Source organism: Malus sylvestris, chromosome 5 (assembly GCF_916048215.2).
Source record: "Malus sylvestris chromosome 5, drMalSylv7.2, whole genome shotgun sequence".
Taxonomy (NCBI): domain Eukaryota; kingdom Viridiplantae; phylum Streptophyta; class Magnoliopsida; order Rosales; family Rosaceae; genus Malus; species Malus sylvestris.
The window spans coordinates 32,050,266-32,068,796 of record NC_062264.1 but is presented as its reverse complement, the minus strand read 5'-3'; the positions used below and the strand labels follow the sequence as shown (position 1 = coordinate 32,068,796).

The following is an 18,531-nucleotide window of genomic DNA, read 5'->3' as shown; positions in this document are numbered from 1 at the left end:
CTCTCTTAATTTGTGGCCATCAAAGCGAATAAATTTGTGGCCATCAAAACATCTTACTTCTCTCTTAATTTGTGGCCATCAAAGCGAATAAATTAAAAATCAAAGCGAATAAATTAAAAAAAGATTAAGGGTAAAAAATTAATAAGGATGTAAAAATAGGCGTGAATATACTATCTAAAATAAAAAGCTTTCATGATCAACGACTGATTTTGACCATATATGCAAAGTCTGAGAACTTTGGATTTACAAAGTAGTGAATTCATCATTTTCATCAGGTAGGAATTCTGGACAAGTAAAAGATTGATATACATAACTCAAGAGCGGAGCCAGAATTTTGTATATGTACATGAGAGCGTACGGTAGATAAATGAAGGAAAGAGAAGAAAAAAGATCCAGTTTCAACTTTAACAATGTATGGAAAAGAACCAAACCCTTTGGTACTTAATTTGGTTTGTCTCTCTGGGTTTTGGTGCGTCGGGTACTAGGGTTAGAGAAAACTTTAATTTGACCAACAAAACTTACTTTAAATGACTAATATTAAGAGTAAATGGATGAAACGGAACAGTGAGTGAAGTTGGGAGGGGGCCTAGAAATTATATATTTTATTATGAATTCGAAATTGTTTGTTGCCTTGTGGAATTCAGGAACAATTCTTGTCTTGCTCAACACGGGAGAGAGATTTTTCAGGCCTTCCACCACTGACATACGAGAGTTGTAAATTCTGATAAGTGTCCAAAATTTAAAGACAAAAGAAGAAAAATACTTATTGTAAATTCTGATTGTCACAACCCGTCCCAAATTATTATATATATTTTCTCCCAAGAGTATAAAGTGACGATAATGCCTTCGAGGCTTAGTGATGTGGATGTATGAATATAGTTTTAAATTATTTTTCTAGCTGACGTAATTAAATTGTACACGTCGTCACGAGTGTGTTGACGTGAGTTAGGGCCGAATCGGGTTCGTAACGAAAATGTTACGGATGAATAAGTGAGATTGGGTTGGTTTTACTCCTATTTGAACACTTTTGTGTAAGCCCTAAATTCTATAGCCCAATTAGGGCTTGAGACCATTTTAAATTGGCTAACCCGTGACCACACACACACACGTGCAACCCTCACCCTCTCCTTTCTTCTCGAACTCTCTCTCTCGTCCGTACAACCCGAGCCCTCCAACCTTCATACACCATCTCGTCCGTACAACCCGAGCCCTCCAACCTTCATACACCATCATACTTTACATATCGAACTCGAGATTTCTATAATCATACTTCTCTCGAGCTCTAGAATCTTGTGGTACCATTTGTTAAGTGAGTTGATCTCAAAAACCCTGGAATTCAAAAACTCCAACGAAGAGCTAAAATAGCTTTGACGTGATCGTGGGTGATTCACTTGGTTTTGAGGCTTAGTAAGGCATTCACTCAACTTCCCCAACATTTTAGACTAGTTTTGGAGAAGTTTGGACGTCGGAATAAGCACGATCGTGGAATTGCAAAGTTAGTCGGTTTTTTCAAGAATTTTTCCCGCCGTTTTCCGTCGGTTTTAGGACTTCAAATAGGTATGGTTGTGTTCTAGACTTCAAGAGCTTCAAATCTATATAAAATTCGTGAATTTTGGTTGAGAATTGAGAGAGATATTAAGGTTTTAAGATTTTCCATAATCCAGTGTTGCAGACGGTGGCCTGCGGCAGCTCTAGCGAAGACCATCGGAGAAGATAGAGAATATTATGTCAACTTTGATAGAATATACTAATGGCGTCAGGTAAATCTAACGGAATATGATTCTATTTAATGGAATATTCCCTAACGCTGTTATGGTTTCCGTCCAACGTGCATACGCATGGCTGGTGCGTGTGGTCATGCCTTGGCCGGAGCATGTGGTCATGCCTTGGCCGGTGCGTGTGGCTATGCCTTGGCCGGCCCGTCATGGCGCGTGAGACATCATAATTTTTTTCTAAAAATATGGGGATGCTCATGGTGTTGAGTAGACCGCGATGATATATTCAAACACCCCAATTGAGCAGTGTATGAGAAGTTATTAACGGTTTTGGTTATGTACTTTTGAATTAATGTTAAATTAGTTGTTTCATATATAGGTGAGACGTTTCCGAAGGACGAGCGTAGCCAAGCGAGACTCGGGGGTTACGACCCTACTACATACCAGTGAGTGGACTTTTGTTTTCTATATATACGTATATATGCTTTACGATCCCATAAACTGCTTTTAATTGAATTTACGTTTTAAATGCCATGTCATGGATGCGTTACATTTTAGTATTTGCATTAGTATAGTTATGCATAATATTGAATGACGCTGCCAATGCCCATGTAAGCTTCAGGTGAGTACTGTATGATGGTAGTGGTTGCATTGTTTATGGTTATACGTAGATGCATTTAGAGCTCATTATCTTGCACCCCGATGTTAGTGCTCCCTCCCGAGGTCAGGACACAACCTTCACGTGATTGTTCACCTCCCGCACCGTACGCTCACCTTGGATCCAAGTTTGGTGTTGGCCTGCTGTACATGCCACATTAGGTGGTTCCAACTTGTAGGTGACCCGCGATTCATCGCACAACCTTTACATGATCGTAGCACTTGAGCGTACTTATTTACACCCATCCTGTCATACAGACCACATTAGGTGGTTCCGACTCGTGTGCAGGAATTGGTTTATGAGCTATAGGTTCAGCCGTATAGGTCACGTTAGGTGACTCCGGCTGACATATCATTTTATATTGATTCACATCACCTGGCTTACATTGATACAGTCCTCTTAGGGCTGTAAAGAATTGGAAAGGTAAAGCAAAATGCAAGCGTGGAATAAAGAGAAGCTTGACAGCTAACTCAATAGTAGTAATTTCATTCAAATCAAACTTGCCCTCCCACATCCCAAGTACAAGTTATTTATACAATAAAAAAGAACATAAACTAGTACATGAAATAAATTGAGAAACCCAATAGACAGAGCAGTTTAACATTATTAGCCTTCTTAATCTTGGAATCTGATGGGTTTTGTAACCACCCTCCTAGGACGTTCCCTGGCAATAGAATACTCATTAGATGATGCCCCTTTTGACTTTAATTCTATGTGTGACTCCTCAGATGATTATTCATCAGTCCCTCCAGGTTGAAAATGACTCGTCATCGAGTCAAAGTCTTGCTCTTTGACATCCGCATAGTACGGTTGCAAATCAGCCTCATTAAATGTTGTTGACACCTCCATATCCGCTGGAAGCTCTATTTGGTAAGCGTTTGCTCCAAGACGCTTTAGTATTCGACAAGGACCATAGGCTCGATCTTGTAGTTTGCCAAACTTCCCCCTCGGAAACCTTTCTTTACTGAGATTAACCCATACCAAATCTCCTTCTTGAAACTCGGAAGATCTCCGATGCTTGTCGGCTGCAAGCTTGTACTTCTTGTTACTTTCGTCAAGCTTTTTTCGCACTTGAGAATGTAACTCCTTGATGTGAGATGCCATGTCAGAAGCATCTCCACTAAATTTACTAGTGATTGGCAAAGGAATAAGATCAAGGGGTCCATTTGGAGTTAGCCCATAAACTATCTCAAAGGGACACTTTCCCGTTGATCTATTCTTAGAGTTATTGTAGGCAAATTCAGCTTGCGACAAAGTGAGGTCCCAATTATGTTTTTCCTTTCCAACTAAACTTCTCAAGAGGTTTCCAAGCAAGCGGTTTACCACTTCAGTTTGACCGTCGGTTTGAGGGTGATAAGAGCTGCTAAATTGGAGGCAAGTGCCCAATTTGCGCCATAATGTTCTCCAAAAGTGACTAACAAATTTGGGATCGCGATCAGACGTAATAGTCTTAGGTATGCCATGGAGTTTGACGACCTCTTTGAAGTATAGTCCAGCCACATGAGTTGCATCAAAAGTCTTGTTGCACGCGATGAAGTGAGCCATCTTGGAAAATCTGTCCACCACTACGAATATGGAAACAACACCTTGTCTGGTCCTCGGTAACCCCAAGACAAAATCCATAGAAACATCCTCCCAAGGTGCATTAGGAACTGGTAATGGCTCATACAAACCAACATTTTGGGACTTACTCTTGGCCACATGACAAACTCTACACCGCTCCACATGTCTTGTAATGTCCCTGTGCATCTTTGGCCAATAAAATTTTTCATTTACTAGCCCCAAAGTCTTATCTCGTCCAAAATGACCTCCAAGACCTCCATCATGCAATTCAGAGATTATAATATGGCGTAGAGAAGTCCTTGGTATGCATAGTCGGCTGCAAAAAAATAAATAGCCTTCATGTAACATGAACTTGGAATTATTCCCAGCTTGACAATCAGCCCAAATTTTTCCAAAATCAGGATCATCCGCATACTGCTCCTTGAGTGCTTTAAATGCAGTCACCGTGGCTTGCATAGATGTTAACAAAAAAGTCCTCCTACTGAATGCATCAGCGACTTTATTTTGACTGCCGGATTTGTGACGAATGACAAAAGTGAACTCTTGTAGATAAGCCACCCATTTAGCATGTTGGGGATTTAGCCGGTGCTCGCCATTAATATACTTCAAAGCTTCATGGTCAGAGAAAAGAATGAACTCTCTTTGAATTAAGTAGTGCCTCCAGTATCGCAAAGCCTGAACAATTGCGTAGAATTCTACATCATAAGTTGAGTAGCGTCGCTTTGCATCATTAAGTTTTTCACTGAAGAAAGCAACAGGCCTTCCATCTTGGCTTGAAACACCCCCAATTCCCTTGTGTGAGGCATCACAATCTAGAGAAAATATTTTCTCAAAATCTGGAAGTGCCAATACAGGAGTAGTAGTCATCTTCTCTTTTATTAGTTGAAAACTCTTATATGTATCTTTAGTCCACTTAAATTCTCCTTTCTTCAAGCAATCAGTGATTGGAGTGATAATCGCGCTAAAATTACGAATGAATCTCCTATAAAAAGAGGCTAAACCATGGAAACTCTGTACCTCATGAATATTTGTAGGAACGGCCCAGTTGAGAATGGCATCCACCTTGCTAGGATCCATTTTTATGCCTTCGTTGGATACGACATACCCCAAGAAAAGCACACTATTAGTCAGGAAGTCACACTTCTTGAGATTGGCATATAACTTTTCTGTTCGTAGGACTTGCAAAACTTGCCTAAGGTGTCCAACGTGCTGTTCTTCATTCTTACTATACACCAAAATGTCATCAAAATAAACAACCACAAATTTACCAATAAATGGCCTGAATATTTGATTCATCAACCGCATGAATGTACTTGGTGCGTTTGATAAACCAAAAGGCATAACGAGCCATTCATATAACCCATCCCTTGTTTTAAAAGCCGTCTTCCATTCGTCGCCCGGTTTGATTCTGATTTGGTGATATCCGCTCCTTAAGTCAATTTTTGAAAACACTTGAGAACCACTTAGTGAATCCATTATGTCATCCGGATGGGGAATCGGAAAACAATATTTGATGGTGATTCTGTTTATAGCCCTGTTGTCCGTACACATTCGCCACGTTTGATCTTTCTTAGGAGCCAAAAGAGCTGGAACGGCGCATGGGCTCATGCTTTCTCGAATCAACCCTTTCTCCATCAATTCTAGTACTTGCCTCTGTAGCTCTTGATGCTCACTAGGACTCATTCGATAGGCAGCCTTATTTGGCAGATTTGCACTGGGAATGAGGTCAATTTGATGTTGTATGTCCCTCATTGGTGGTAAGCCAAATGGTAATTCTTCCGGAATGGCATCAGAAAATTCTTGCATTAAAGGTTTAACAGAAAGAGGAATGTTGCCCCCCAAATTTTGCTCTTTGATCACTAACGCATACACGTGAGTCTCACCTTTGATTGCCTCCATAAATTCTGCCATGGTGAGATAACTAGCGCCATTCTTTCTGCCTATTTTTTCCACATGGTCATATTTTGATGGCCCCAAAATCACCTTCACTCCATCTTTAACAAAGGTGTAGGTATTTTTATACCCATCATGAAAAACCTTTCGATCAAATTGCCAAGGCCTTCCTAATAATAAATGACAAGCATCCATGGGCACCACATCACACCAAGCTTCATCTTGATATGTCTTGCCAATTGAAAATGACACCAAACAACGTTTATCGACAGTTACCTCATTTCCCTTCTTGAACCAAGAAAGCTTGTAGGAAGTTGGTCGCTTCTCGGTCTCTAGATTAAGCTTGTCCACCATTTCTTGCGATACAACATTCTCACAGCTTCCCCCATCTATTATTACATTGCATACCTTTCCCCCAGAAGTACATCGGGTGTGGAAAATACTATGGCGCAACCAATCTTCGTTATTAACCCGAACAACATTCATGTTTCGCCGAACAACAAGAGCTTCCCCATGATCGCTCCATGTGACTTCTTCTTCGTCTTTGTAAACATCGTATATCGGGGCTGTTTCTTCCTTGAATGAGTCTTCATCAAATAAAACTTCTTCTGCAAGATTGATGAACTTTTTATTTGGGCAATCGGCTTGTACATGCCCTAAATCGGAACACTTGATGCATTTTAAGACATGAGGCTTTGGTGTGAATTGTAGATTCGAACTTGGACCCGTATTAGTCTTGCTGTTGCTTTCTTTATCAGAAGCTTTTGGATTGAAATTTCCCTTTCGAATGGAGTCGAAAATCTGCTCCCTTTGACTTGGGTAACGATTGTTGAATCCCGTTGCCGGTCGACTACATTTCTGCTTAAGTTGCTTCTCTACCTTGATTGCTAATTTGTAGACATCATCATACGACCAATGGGGATACAACACAACCACATCATGAATCTCCCTGCGTAACCCACCAAGGTAGCGTGCAATCGTCTGCTCTTCCAGCTCATCTACACCACAACGAACCATGAGCAAGTCAAATTCCTCAACGTACTCATCTACTGACATGCTTCCTTGCCGAAAATTATACATCTTCGAATACCACTCTTGAAGATAATTATCAGGTAGGAATTTTTTTCTTAATACTCTCTTCATCTTATCCCAAGATGTGATTTTCAACTTCCCTATTCGTTCTCTTCGAACCGTTAATTGTTCCCACCAAGTGGATGCATACTTGGTTAACTTAATGGCAACAATCTTCACTTTACGATGGTCTGGAACTTCTTTGTAGTCAAAGACCCTCTCAACAGTATTCAGCCAGTCGATAAACTCTTCTGGTCTGATCTTCCCTTCGAATTCTGGAATGTCCACCTTCATATTGATGTCGTTGAACCTGTCATTTAGATGATCACCATGTCTGTTTCTGCCCTCTTCACTTGACTCTTCATCCGGAACGCGTAAGTGGAAGGGGTTGCCATCTTCATCAGAGGCTTGACCATCATTGTGATGGTTATGGGTTTCGAGACGTTCCAAACGTTCCGTCAACTGCTGCAATTGTCTCCTCAATTCCTCATTCTCGATATCGCGAGGATCACGTTGGTGATGACCACGTCCACCTCCACGTCCACCTCGAACCATCGAGTTACAAGTGACTGCGCGGAAACGAGATCCCAATGACTCTTGGCTCTGATGCCAATTGATACAGTCCTCTTAGGGCTGTAGAGAATTGGAAAGGTAGAGCAAAATGCAAGCGTGGAATAAAGAGAAGCTTGACAGATAACTCAATAGTAGTAATTTCATTCAAATCAAACTTGCCTTCCCACATCCCAAGTACAAGTTATTTATACAATAAAAAAGAACATAAACTAGTACATGAAATAAATAGAGAAACCCAATAGATAGAGCAGTTTAACATTATTAGCCTTCTTAATCTTGGAATCTGATGGGTTTTGTAACCACCCTCCTAGGACGTTTCTTGGCAATAGAATACTCATTAGATGATGCCCCTTTTGACTTTAATTCTATGTGTGACTCCTCAGATGATCCTTCATCATACATATTTATTACTGAGATACTTGACATGGCATATACTTGGTTTCATTGCTCTCGAGCATGATTTCTGCATACGTATGTATTATTATTTTCTGGGAAATTATACGGGTTTTACAGCAAGGGGTTATTATTTTTGGAAAGAGAAATGGTTTCAAAAAGCTTTGTTTTTACCCCTCCAGGTTCTAGTTAGACGTTCGTGTTGGTGGCTTACGAGGACTTATGGCAGTTCTGACAAACTTCAAATAATGTACGAATTTCTTTCATGTCTTGTATAATTAATATTTAGCTGGCTGGACTGCATCCAGGTTACCTATGCTCTGGCTATACTATAAACATCTCTACTCGCACTTATGTATGTATCTAGTGTAAACTAGTTAGTTTGGTTTTTATTTACCCACATTTTCACTATCACTTCTGCACTGCGCACATGGCTACGTCATTCTCATATGACGGTCAGCACGCCTCGATTCAGGTCGGGGTGTGTCACTGATTCTTCTTTGATTGACTAAAAACAGAGGAGCACCACCTGATACTACGACTACTACATAATAAAAGGACTGCATTTTGCATAACATATATTTTCCTTCCTGATTATTTAAAATGTATATATATAAAGACTTCATTTTTTAAACAAAGGAATACAATCTCGAAACTTAAAATTAGGATCCTTATCCTACCATAAAACATTTTTAGACATTAAATACCAAAAAGATCCCAACATGGTAATAAACGAATACTAAGTGGTCCAACAATTTTTTTTTTTTTTTTTTGAGTCGAACGATAGATTTAGTAAGTTAGATGTGCGTTAGTAAGTTAGATAGCCTCCGACGGGATTCAAACTCACGCTGTTATACAAGGGTACAACACATTTTTACCACTGTTGTAAAAGCCCACTTGCAGTGGTCCAACAATTAATTAAGATAATTTTGTCGCGTTTGTGGCGGGGACCGCATCTCCTTCGTCCGGCGGTCTTTCATTGTCGAACCCTCACCATCTCTTTCGTCTCGGTGAGCTCTTATCTTTGGTGTTAGTTTGTCTTGATTCTGTCTTTTGGACGGATCAATGGTTGTTCCACTCTCTAATTTCTACAAGCGTTTGAGGCTTTCGAGTCATGAGTAGTTTCTATCCAAATCGAGTCATGTACTAGATTTCTCGGCTCGATTGGTGCATTGAAGGATCAAGTTTGGATCTGGTTTGGACGACAACGATGATCTAGTCTGCATAGATACAAATCATCAGTGGGAGGATCTTGTTGAGTAATGTTGCCTGTTAGTTTTTGCCTTTTTTTTTTCAAGTCTTGTTTTGTAATAACTAATAACTCCAGAAACTCAGTATAAGTATTGTCTCTCATGACGAGTTTGGTCATCTCGCTTCAGGTGAGTTGATAGTCTCGCTATAGGCGAGTTTGGTTGTTTTGTGGTCAATTTGGTGGTTCACTAGGGTACCGTTTGGTACGTGGGACGGGACGGGACGGAACGGGACGAGCCGTTCCATCCTACGTTTGGTGCGCCTAAAAACTGTGGAACGGGTTGTCCCATGGGACGAAATTTGGCTAATTTTTCGTTCCACCTCTTCCCCCTGGAACGACTCATTCCACATCCGTGGAACACAAATTTATAACATTTTATGACAAAATTTCTCCTTATCTTTTTCAATATTTATATCATCTGTTCCGTCCTGTTCCGTCTGCGTATCAAACAGTACCTAGAGTACCGGAGGTAAACTGGTTGATTTTGCTGGACCTACTCTAAAATTGTCCTTTGGGATCATAAGGTGATTTGAAGCCGCGAAGTCCTGTTCACTAAATACCATATAAAAGTATGGTGTTTTCCTATCCCACAAGTGGTTTGAGAACTTTCATCTCTCACATAATCTTGCAACAATTTTAAAAATAAAAAAAAAAATTAAAACAACAATATCAAATTCATTCCAGCATATATTGCTATCGTGGAAAAACATTGTGAATTTATTGATAATATAAAAACTAAAGGTACAAGAAGTTTGGGAAACAAGAAACCTAATCTTAGCACAGTGTTAATAATCCATTAGAAACAACAAAAATGAAAATGATTGAGCAATAAAGAATGATCCAGGCTCAAACCAACAATGAAATTATGAAACTCAAATCTAGATCATGAGAAAGCCATTAAAATAATTCTTAAGAGAAGCGGAAGTTTGGAAGCCGCGAATGATCAAGAACAAAAGTTGCAACTGCGCACAGAGGAGAAGATTCCTACCATGAATCCCAACATTATCTGCACCAAAATTCGATAAACAATCAGCCACCTAATTACCTTCATGATAGATGTGAGAAACTCGAATGCGCATGGAAGGGAGAATAGTGCAATAGTTAGACCAATCAACCAATAAACGCCAACGGTCAAATTTATTGGAAAGATAGTGCACTGCCAAAGTAGAATCACATTGAATCCAAAGAGAATGCTAACCCTTTTCCGTGGTCATATTGACAACATGATTTTGCAACACTAGATGCATTGGTTTCTATGAATTCTTCTGACTCTCATAATTTTTTGTTACATCTGAGATTATTATGTTGTAGTTTCAAATCTTGTTTGCAAATACTCATCTGCACCAGATGCATTGGTTTCTAACATGTTTGGGGTCATCATCTTCATTTGTATTAGAATATTATATTTTCCCCTTCATGGAATAAAATATGTTGTTTCTCTTTTAAAAAGAAAAAAAGTTAGCAACACACGGATTGATGATTAATTTGGAAATTCATTTTCACCATGCAATGAGATATACACACGTAGCCTGGGAGAACCTCATTAACGATCCGTCCCTCAAATTCCCACAGAAAAGATATGTGCGATCTGGCCTACTTCAACTGATGCAGGTGAAGTGGTGAGTTTCGGATTATGGACCAAGGAAGGAAATCTACTGGACCCGCGGATCAGACACACTAAGGCCAAGCATGACCGAGAAACTTACTAAACATAACATGGACCCGCGGATCAGGTAAGTTTCAACTGATGGAGGAATCATACCATAAATCTAGGGCTGGTCACACGTTTAACGATTGACACAATTAGTGATCACAGATCATTGACTCTAAATTGCATCGTCTTTTACGTCTCTCCATTCAATGAGAAATTTTTTTATTGTGATCGAAATATAAGTGGTGGAAATTAACTTTGTAACACATATATCCCATTATTTATATAGTGACACGTAGTATATCATTCTGTGTACTGTTCACACTAAAAAATCTCTTTCATTCAAACGGCTAGTGAATTTGGTGTACGGAATAAAGGTCACATCATGGCCGATAAACAAATGCCATGTGTCTCTCTTACGAGTTGCGATATGATCAAGTTCATTACTACAAAAGAGATTTCACCCTCAACCACGAGAGCTAACTGTTCCTAACCAAGAAAACTTTAACTCTTGAATTATAATACATCTACTAATGAAGTCTAATTTTTTATTTTTTATTTTTTGGAAACAAAGGCAACATATATTCAACCACAAATATTACAACACAAAGAGCCAAAATATACAACACAAAGGCCCAAAAACAAAACACACAAACAAAGAACAGCAGCCCAACCAAAAGTTGAGACGAAAACAAAAGAAAACCCAGAAACATCCACTTCCGCTGCATCGTCCGCCACCACCACCGCTACAACCATCAAAACAGCAGCTGTGCATGTCGATCCATCCAAAATCTTGCCCCAAATTAAACTGCACCTCATCGATACCCGCAGCCAAATCCAAGCTTCACTCTGAGCACAGCTACAAACCACCAAGAACCTACAGCCAATTGAAAGAAGCTCGTGGGAGTCCACGAGCAACACTGCCAACAAAGGCAGACAACAAAGAGAAGGTGACGGTGCAAGGAACACCCGACCCAATGGAAGCACCAGATCGATACACACCCACTCAAAATACCACAACAAATCGCAGTCAAAGGTGACAGAAGCTCGGAAATTGGATGAAGATGGATGAGAGACAACAAAGGGAAGAGAGAAAGGCAGATCAACCAAGAAACCCAAGAAAGAAAATAGCGGATGGAAGAAGAGAAAGAGAGGAAGAAACAAACAAAAAAAAACCCACCGATCCCAGCCGTAGCTAGGATCAACGGCAACAGAAAAGGACTCAATTGAGAACCACTTACACAGAACAGTGATAATCACTATAGTAGAAAAAAAGGGATAAGGCAATAGTTTTCTTGCCCACAATTCTAACAACTGTAACTCTCTTGCTCTGTAGCCATAGATAGCCTACATATGACTATGTATGCGGCCACCAAAGAGGAATAGACAATCAGTGGTCATCCGAGGTCGGAGAGCTCAGTACAATCAGTGGACATTTTCACTTTCAGGGATATATCCAAGAAATACTTTGACAAACGGTACATTTTTTGAAAAAAGCGTATGCCCATCCTAAAGAACACGTCATTTGCGTGGAGAAAATTATTATTGTTTCTTAATTAGAGTTATTGGTCAAGAGAATTATGGATATTCTCAGTTCATACACTATGAATTGAAGGTTGTTAATTTGCAACAATCGAGCCAAAGCCATGTTTAGGGAAAAGGAAAATTTCATTAGATGGGATTATTATTACATGCATAAGGTTACACGTAGTACTTATTTACTTAGTAGGTACACACTCTTTCCTCTTACATTAGTAGTTTAAAGCCCTATAAGGGCTTTTATTTATTTATTTATTTATTTATTTATTTATTTTCACCCTCTTCACTTCATAGCTCCAAAAAAAAAAAAAAACTACGTGCCGCACTCACTACATTCTTCCCATTCATCCAACATACATTTACGCAACTGCCCTCCTCTGGAAAGATTGGCTGGAGCTCAAGGCAATGCTCTCTGGCCTGTTGTACTTGATCTGCTGGGCCTGCTGGCGCTCAATCTGGTAGGCGTTGGTGAGCACCTCCAGCGGCAGTGCGCGGAGTAAGGAAGTCCGGCCGGCAAGAGGGCTGATCATGGCGTTGTCGTTGGTCTTGAAGGCGATGTACTCGAATCCCTCGTTGCCGGCTTGCGAGATCACTCCGTGGTTCTGGGGAATGATGAACATTTGTCCCTCCTGCACTTGGTCATCCAAGATCGGGTTGCCGTTCTCGTTCACGATCTGAACCCTAGCGCTTCCTCTGATCACGTAGACCGCTGAGTGGGCGTTTATGTTCCAGTGTGGGGTGTAGATACCGTTCTGCATGACAAAAATCATCCCCATAAATCATTGTCACGTCTATATATAATTAATTAATTACTGAATTAGAACAAGATTGCTTGTGTTGCAAGGTGATCACAATGTTTTGCATCATTTCTTTAAAGAAAAATGAGTTCTGGAAGCCTTAATATTAATTTCTGAAATTGGAATAAAATTATTTGTATTGTCTCTGATTGATCATTTAATATTTAGGAAAACTAATGAAAAGAACTTGAAAACTTTGAGTTTTAATGATAATGACAAAATAAAGGATAAAGTGAATAGTATCAGGTTTGACTTTTTAGTGTAAAAATGTGATTTTTTGTTAAAGTGAACAGTATCGTGGGTTTTTCGTTAAAACTCCCTTTATATTTTGGGTAAGGGTAATATATATTAAGTAGACTAAATTTGTAAACTAAATATGCAAACTAAATGATGTGTCACAAATAGAAATAAGCACATTAATCAACATTGAAGTAATAATGTAATCATCTACCTCTTTAGGGATAATAGAAATGACAATGAATTTTTGAGTAATGCTAGGGAGACTCAATTTGAAAACTAAATTTACAAACTAAATGATGAGTCATCAATATAAATGAACACGTCTATCAATGCCTAAGTAAAAAATCAATCATCAACTTCTATGTCCTTTAGTTTTCAAAATTTAACCTCCAAATTGAGTCTCACTAGCATTACTCTTCCACTTTATTTTAAAGGAAAATTGTCCAAATATCAATATTCCTTTAAATTAATAAAAAAATACTTTTTGTTCAAAAAAAGATATTAATACTTCATAAAAAGGTATTTATGCATGTAAATTATTTTACTTACGCTGTAGAAGAAGCCTCTCTCGGCACTGAGTTGGACAGCACTGAGGATGGGGAGGTTGAGGCTGTTGAGGGTGCTGATACGGCCTGCCTGAGGAGAGTAGACATCGGCGCGCTGAGGGTTGCCAAGGTGCTCAATCAACCTCATGGAGCAGAAAGTCTCCTCGAGGCCGTTGGCCGCCACCAAACCCTGCTGTCCGCCTTGTTGCCTCCTCTCCTGCTCCACCTGGCGCTGCTCCCTCTCCTCGTGCTCGCGCTGCTGTCGGCCTCTAGGTGGCTGGAGGAATTCGAGCTGGCCTCTGACTTGGATGATCTGGTTCCTGTTGTCGTTCTCTGATCCCTGGAGGCTCCTGGCGGTCTCTTCGTCGATGTTGAGTGCCTGGGCGAGGAGTTGAGTATTCATACCCGAGAAGACATTGTTGCTGCTTCCTTGTTGCTGCTGGCCGCGGCCCTGTTGTTGTTGGCGTCCTTGTTGTTGTTGTTGTTGTCGTCCTTGTTGTCCATGCTGCCCAAATTGTTGCTGCTCTCTCTGGCCGCCCTGCCCGAATTGGCGTGGTTGGCGTTGGCTCTGGCCTTGTTGCTCAAACTCATTCTCTGGGTTACCAGCGAGATAGAATTTCTACAATTTTTGAAATAAAAACAAGTTAGTTAACTAATTAAGGTCGATCATGCATTTGCACTTCATAACAGCAATTAGACACGAATGAATTGTATGCGAGACACAACCTTCATTTTTATGTTTATTTAATTAAGTTAGGACGTAAATAATAACCAAGGGTTTTGGTTTGTTAAATAATAATTAATTCATTAGCTAGTGGCCCTGGAGTGTTGCCTTTACATCATAACCTGAGTTCAAACCGGTTGACTTCCTAATCTAACAAATATATCGTTTGACAAAAAAAAATTAAAATTGTTATTGACACCCCAAAAATCTCATTTGTCACTCCAAACTTTTTATATTAAAAACAAACAAAAACAAACAAAAAAACAAAAAAACATTTGTAAAGAGTGCCAAATGAGATTTTTGAAGTGCTAAAAACAGTTCCTAAAAAAATAATCAATTCATAGGTAATTAAGCACGTTAATAGTACCCTAGGGTTTTGGTCTAGCTGGTTGTGGTCGTTGCTGACATCGAGGAGGCTGACTTTAACAAGCTCCTGGTCGCCGTCATTGTAGGTCCAGAAGGCGACCCCGGCGGGGATGACGATGACATCACCAGCCCTGATGCGGCGGACCTTCTGGTGGCGGTCTTGCTGCTCTTGCTGACCTTGCTGGCCTTGTTGTTGCCGCCCTTGTTGGCCTTGTTGGCCTTGTTGGTGGCGCCATTGCTCCTGTTCCTGCTGGCCTCGCTGTCCTTGTTGTCCCTGTTGCTCTTGCTGACGTCTCTGCTGCTCTTCTTGTTGTTTCTGTTGTTCGCGCTGCTCTTGGCCGCCTCCCTGGAATTGCTGCTGAGATTGGTCCATATTCTCTTCGAATGTCTCAGGGCACCCAGGGAACGCGACTCCTAGAACACCACTACCTGCATGAACAATCACACATTAAATGTTTTAATATTTCTTTAATACAACGGTATATTTACATATTGGACGAAGTAAATATTTCAGGTAATTACAGAGTTTAGTAATTAATTAACATGTTGATTAATATAATTAGACATTGCCTTGGACGACGTAGATGAGTTGAGGGGCGTTGGAGTAGGCAGGCAAGTGAAGGCCGTTGCGCTCGATGGTGATTCTCTCAGCGGCGACACCAGCGCACTGGAAGTCATCCTCGTTGTGGTTCCATGTCTCGATCTGCCCGGCTTCCGCCCTAATGCTGTTGCTGGGTTCCCGAGCTTGGAGCTGGTTGAGTTGACACTCATTCTGTTTGCCCTGCTGCTGGAACTGCTGTCGTGCTGCTAAGCAGCCATTGAAAACAAGAAGCAAGCAAAGAGAAAAAACCAAAGACTTCGTCATGGTAAAAATGCAAAAGGAGTGATCAGTGAAAGCTACTAAGTTGATATGTTGCTTTGAGTTTGAGATGGTGGAAGTGGCGAGTAGAAGGCGTTGGTATTTATAGGGGGAGGAGGAGGAGGAGAAGGAGGGACACGTATGCATATGTGTGTAAGGCATCATTCGACATTTTTCTCTTTGCATGGCTATGTTGCTTTGAATTGCCTACACCTCATTTTTTGTTGCAGGGCAGGTGGCTCTTTGCTTCAGAGAAGATTACAAAAAATGAAGAGCTCGGAGCTGTGTTTGCATGCATGGTTCGCGTGTCCCCCTGATCTCACGTTCTTGATATGTTTCTAGCTAGTAGTACTGTTTTGGGTTTTTTCAAATTTTTTTTATCAGATATATCTTTTCATGTTAGGGAGTGGGAACCCTTGGATGCGTGTTTTGTTTTGTTTTTCTTGCATTTGTTCATATCTGGTGGTGTATGTGCTAGCTAGGGTAACATGTGAAGTTCATCCATATGTGGCAGAAGGTGGTTGTGCTTTATTGTCTTTATCAGAAATGAAATTTATTGGCTTGAATCTGGTCCGATATAGGGGAAGATTATTAAAATGAACGGATATATTCGGATCTAATAAAATTACCTAAAGAAAAAAATAAGAACACTTTGAATGCGGTCTTTAACTATTAATGTTCTTTGACTAAAATCTTTGTGGCTTTTAGTTTTTTTTATCGAAGTCCGTGACATTAATGTAATAATGTCTTTCTATATAGGGATTAAATTAAAAATGAAATTTGTAGTTATTTATATAATGAGATTTTAAATAAAACCCATAATTTAAATTAAAAATGAAATTTGTAGTTATTTATATAATGAGATTTTAAATAAAACCCATAATTTAAATTAAAAATGAAATTTGTAGTTATTTATATAATGAGATTTTAAATAAAACCCATAATTTATGGGATTAAAAATATTAAAGATGAATTACTCTCCAATATATTGTGAGTGTGTGTGTGTCACATCCTGCCTCGGGCCCCACCACCTTCCGGGCTCGACTCTACCGTAGCACGATATTGTCCGCTTTGGGCCCCGACCACGCCCTCACGGTTTTGTTTCTGGGAACTCATATGAGAACTTCCCAGTGGGTCTTACATCCCACAACGCCCAGGAGAGTGGATCCTGTAAGCCTTATATGTGTATAAACATCTCTACCTAACACGAGGCCTTTTGAGAGCTAACTGGCTTCGAGTTCCATAAGAATTCTGAAGTTAAGCGAGTTCGTGCGAGAGCAATCCCATGATGGGTGACCCATTGGGAAGTTCTCGTGTGAGTTCCCATAAACAAAACCGTGAGGGCTTGGTCGGGGCCCAAAGCAGACAATATCGTGCTACGGTGAAGTCGAGCCCAGGATGTGGTGGGAGCCCGGGCCGAGATGTAACAGTGCACATATATATATATATATATATATATATATGGGTACGTTCATCAAAACTAACCAAAAATTATTGTACCAAAACATGGGTACGTTCTTCAAAAACAATTAAAAAAAAGATATTAGGCTTAGTAACATTACTAAATTTCTTCTATTAAACTTGACATGGATATATTCTCAAATCAACGAAATAGAATGTACCCATATAAGTTTAAAAAATAGATTAGAGAAAAGATTGAATGAATTTTATATTAAAAACAGGTTACATTTTATATTAAAAAAATGGTACATTTTTCATATAACAAATTGGTATATTTAAGAATAGATACATATAAGATTAAAAAATTGAAAATTTAATTTAATGGGTACAAAACTTATTATAATTTATTTTTTATATTTTAAAAATGTTTGAATTGAAAGTAAATTAGGAGTTTAATAAGGGTGTGAGTATTAAAACTCTAAATCAATTACTAATTTTTATTATAAAAATTATGTAACTTACATGTAATTCATTAATATATTAATGATGGAGACTTTGATCAAAATCTAAAAACTGATAAGGTCTTAGTCAATAACTATTAGAAACTAGAGACCGGATACTAATTTTTCCAAAAAAAAAACTCTCTCATTAAGGTTGGACCCCGTTTGAATATGTAGTATGAATGGTGAATTTTGTTAACTTTGATTGGGGATAAAAGTAATGCTAGGAATACTAAATTTCCAAACCAAACTTTGTAAACTAATGATGTGGATGTTGATGATTGGATTACTGAAGTGTAGAATAACGTGTATATTTCCTATTGGTATTAGTAACACATCATTTGATCTGCAAATTTAGTTTAAAATTTGGTTTCCTTAGTATTATTCTTTTGGTTACTCTGTGATATGCAATTTGGATTTTTGTAAGAAGTCATGTCTTTCTTAAAATTTGACAAGAAAATCTTATTTTTACTCAAATTTCTTAATTTTGACCACATTTATTGACATAGTTAATTGTTTGGGAAACCATCATTTAGATGGACTCCTTCATCATTTGGCATCTACTCTGTTGCTTCTGCTTGGGATAAGTTTCGGAAATCCAAGCCTACAGTTGGTTGCTCTAAGCTTGTTTGGTATAATCAAAATATTCCCAAGATGAGCTTCATTCTTTGGTTGGCTATTAAATGCAAGCTTTCTACTATGGATAGAATTTTAACTTTTGCTTCGTCAGTTCCTGTCACTTGTGTACTCTGCTCTAGTGCTACGGAGTCTCATTGCCACCTCTTCTTTGA

The 18,531-nt window shown here is 39.3% G+C and overlaps 1 protein-coding gene across 1 annotated transcript; it reads right to left on the bottom strand.

Moving 5' to 3' along the window:
- Nucleotides 1-12,418: 12,418 nt before the first annotated feature.
- LOC126621102 (prunin 1 Pru du 6.0101-like) lies at nucleotides 12,419-15,890 on the bottom strand. The gene is made up of 4 exons (XM_050289490.1): nucleotides 15,551-15,890; nucleotides 14,982-15,409; nucleotides 13,895-14,509; nucleotides 12,419-13,060 (listed from the first exon to the last, which is right to left on the bottom strand). The coding sequence occupies exons 1-4, from the start codon at nucleotides 15,843-15,845 to the stop codon at nucleotides 12,668-12,670; spliced, it is 1,731 nt and encodes a 576-aa protein (XP_050145447.1). The 5' UTR covers nucleotides 15,846-15,890; the 3' UTR covers nucleotides 12,419-12,667.
- Between the last annotated feature and the right edge of the window lie 2,641 nt (nucleotides 15,891-18,531).

Bases quoted from the DNA above. Each gene is read 5' to 3' on its own strand.
- LOC126621102 (XM_050289490.1), bottom strand. From the start codon at position 15,845: ATGACGAAGTCTTTGGTTTTTTCTCTTTGCTTGCTTCTTGTTTTCAAT. The intron at 15,410-15,550 runs GCAATGTCTAAT...TTGTTCATGCAG, and splicing joins ACTCATCTACGTCGTCCAAG to GTAGTGGTGTTCTAGGAGTC. The intron at 14,510-14,981 runs GTACTATTAACG...CAAAAATTGTAG, and splicing joins AGCTAGACCAAAACCCTAGG to AAATTCTATCTCGCTGGTAA.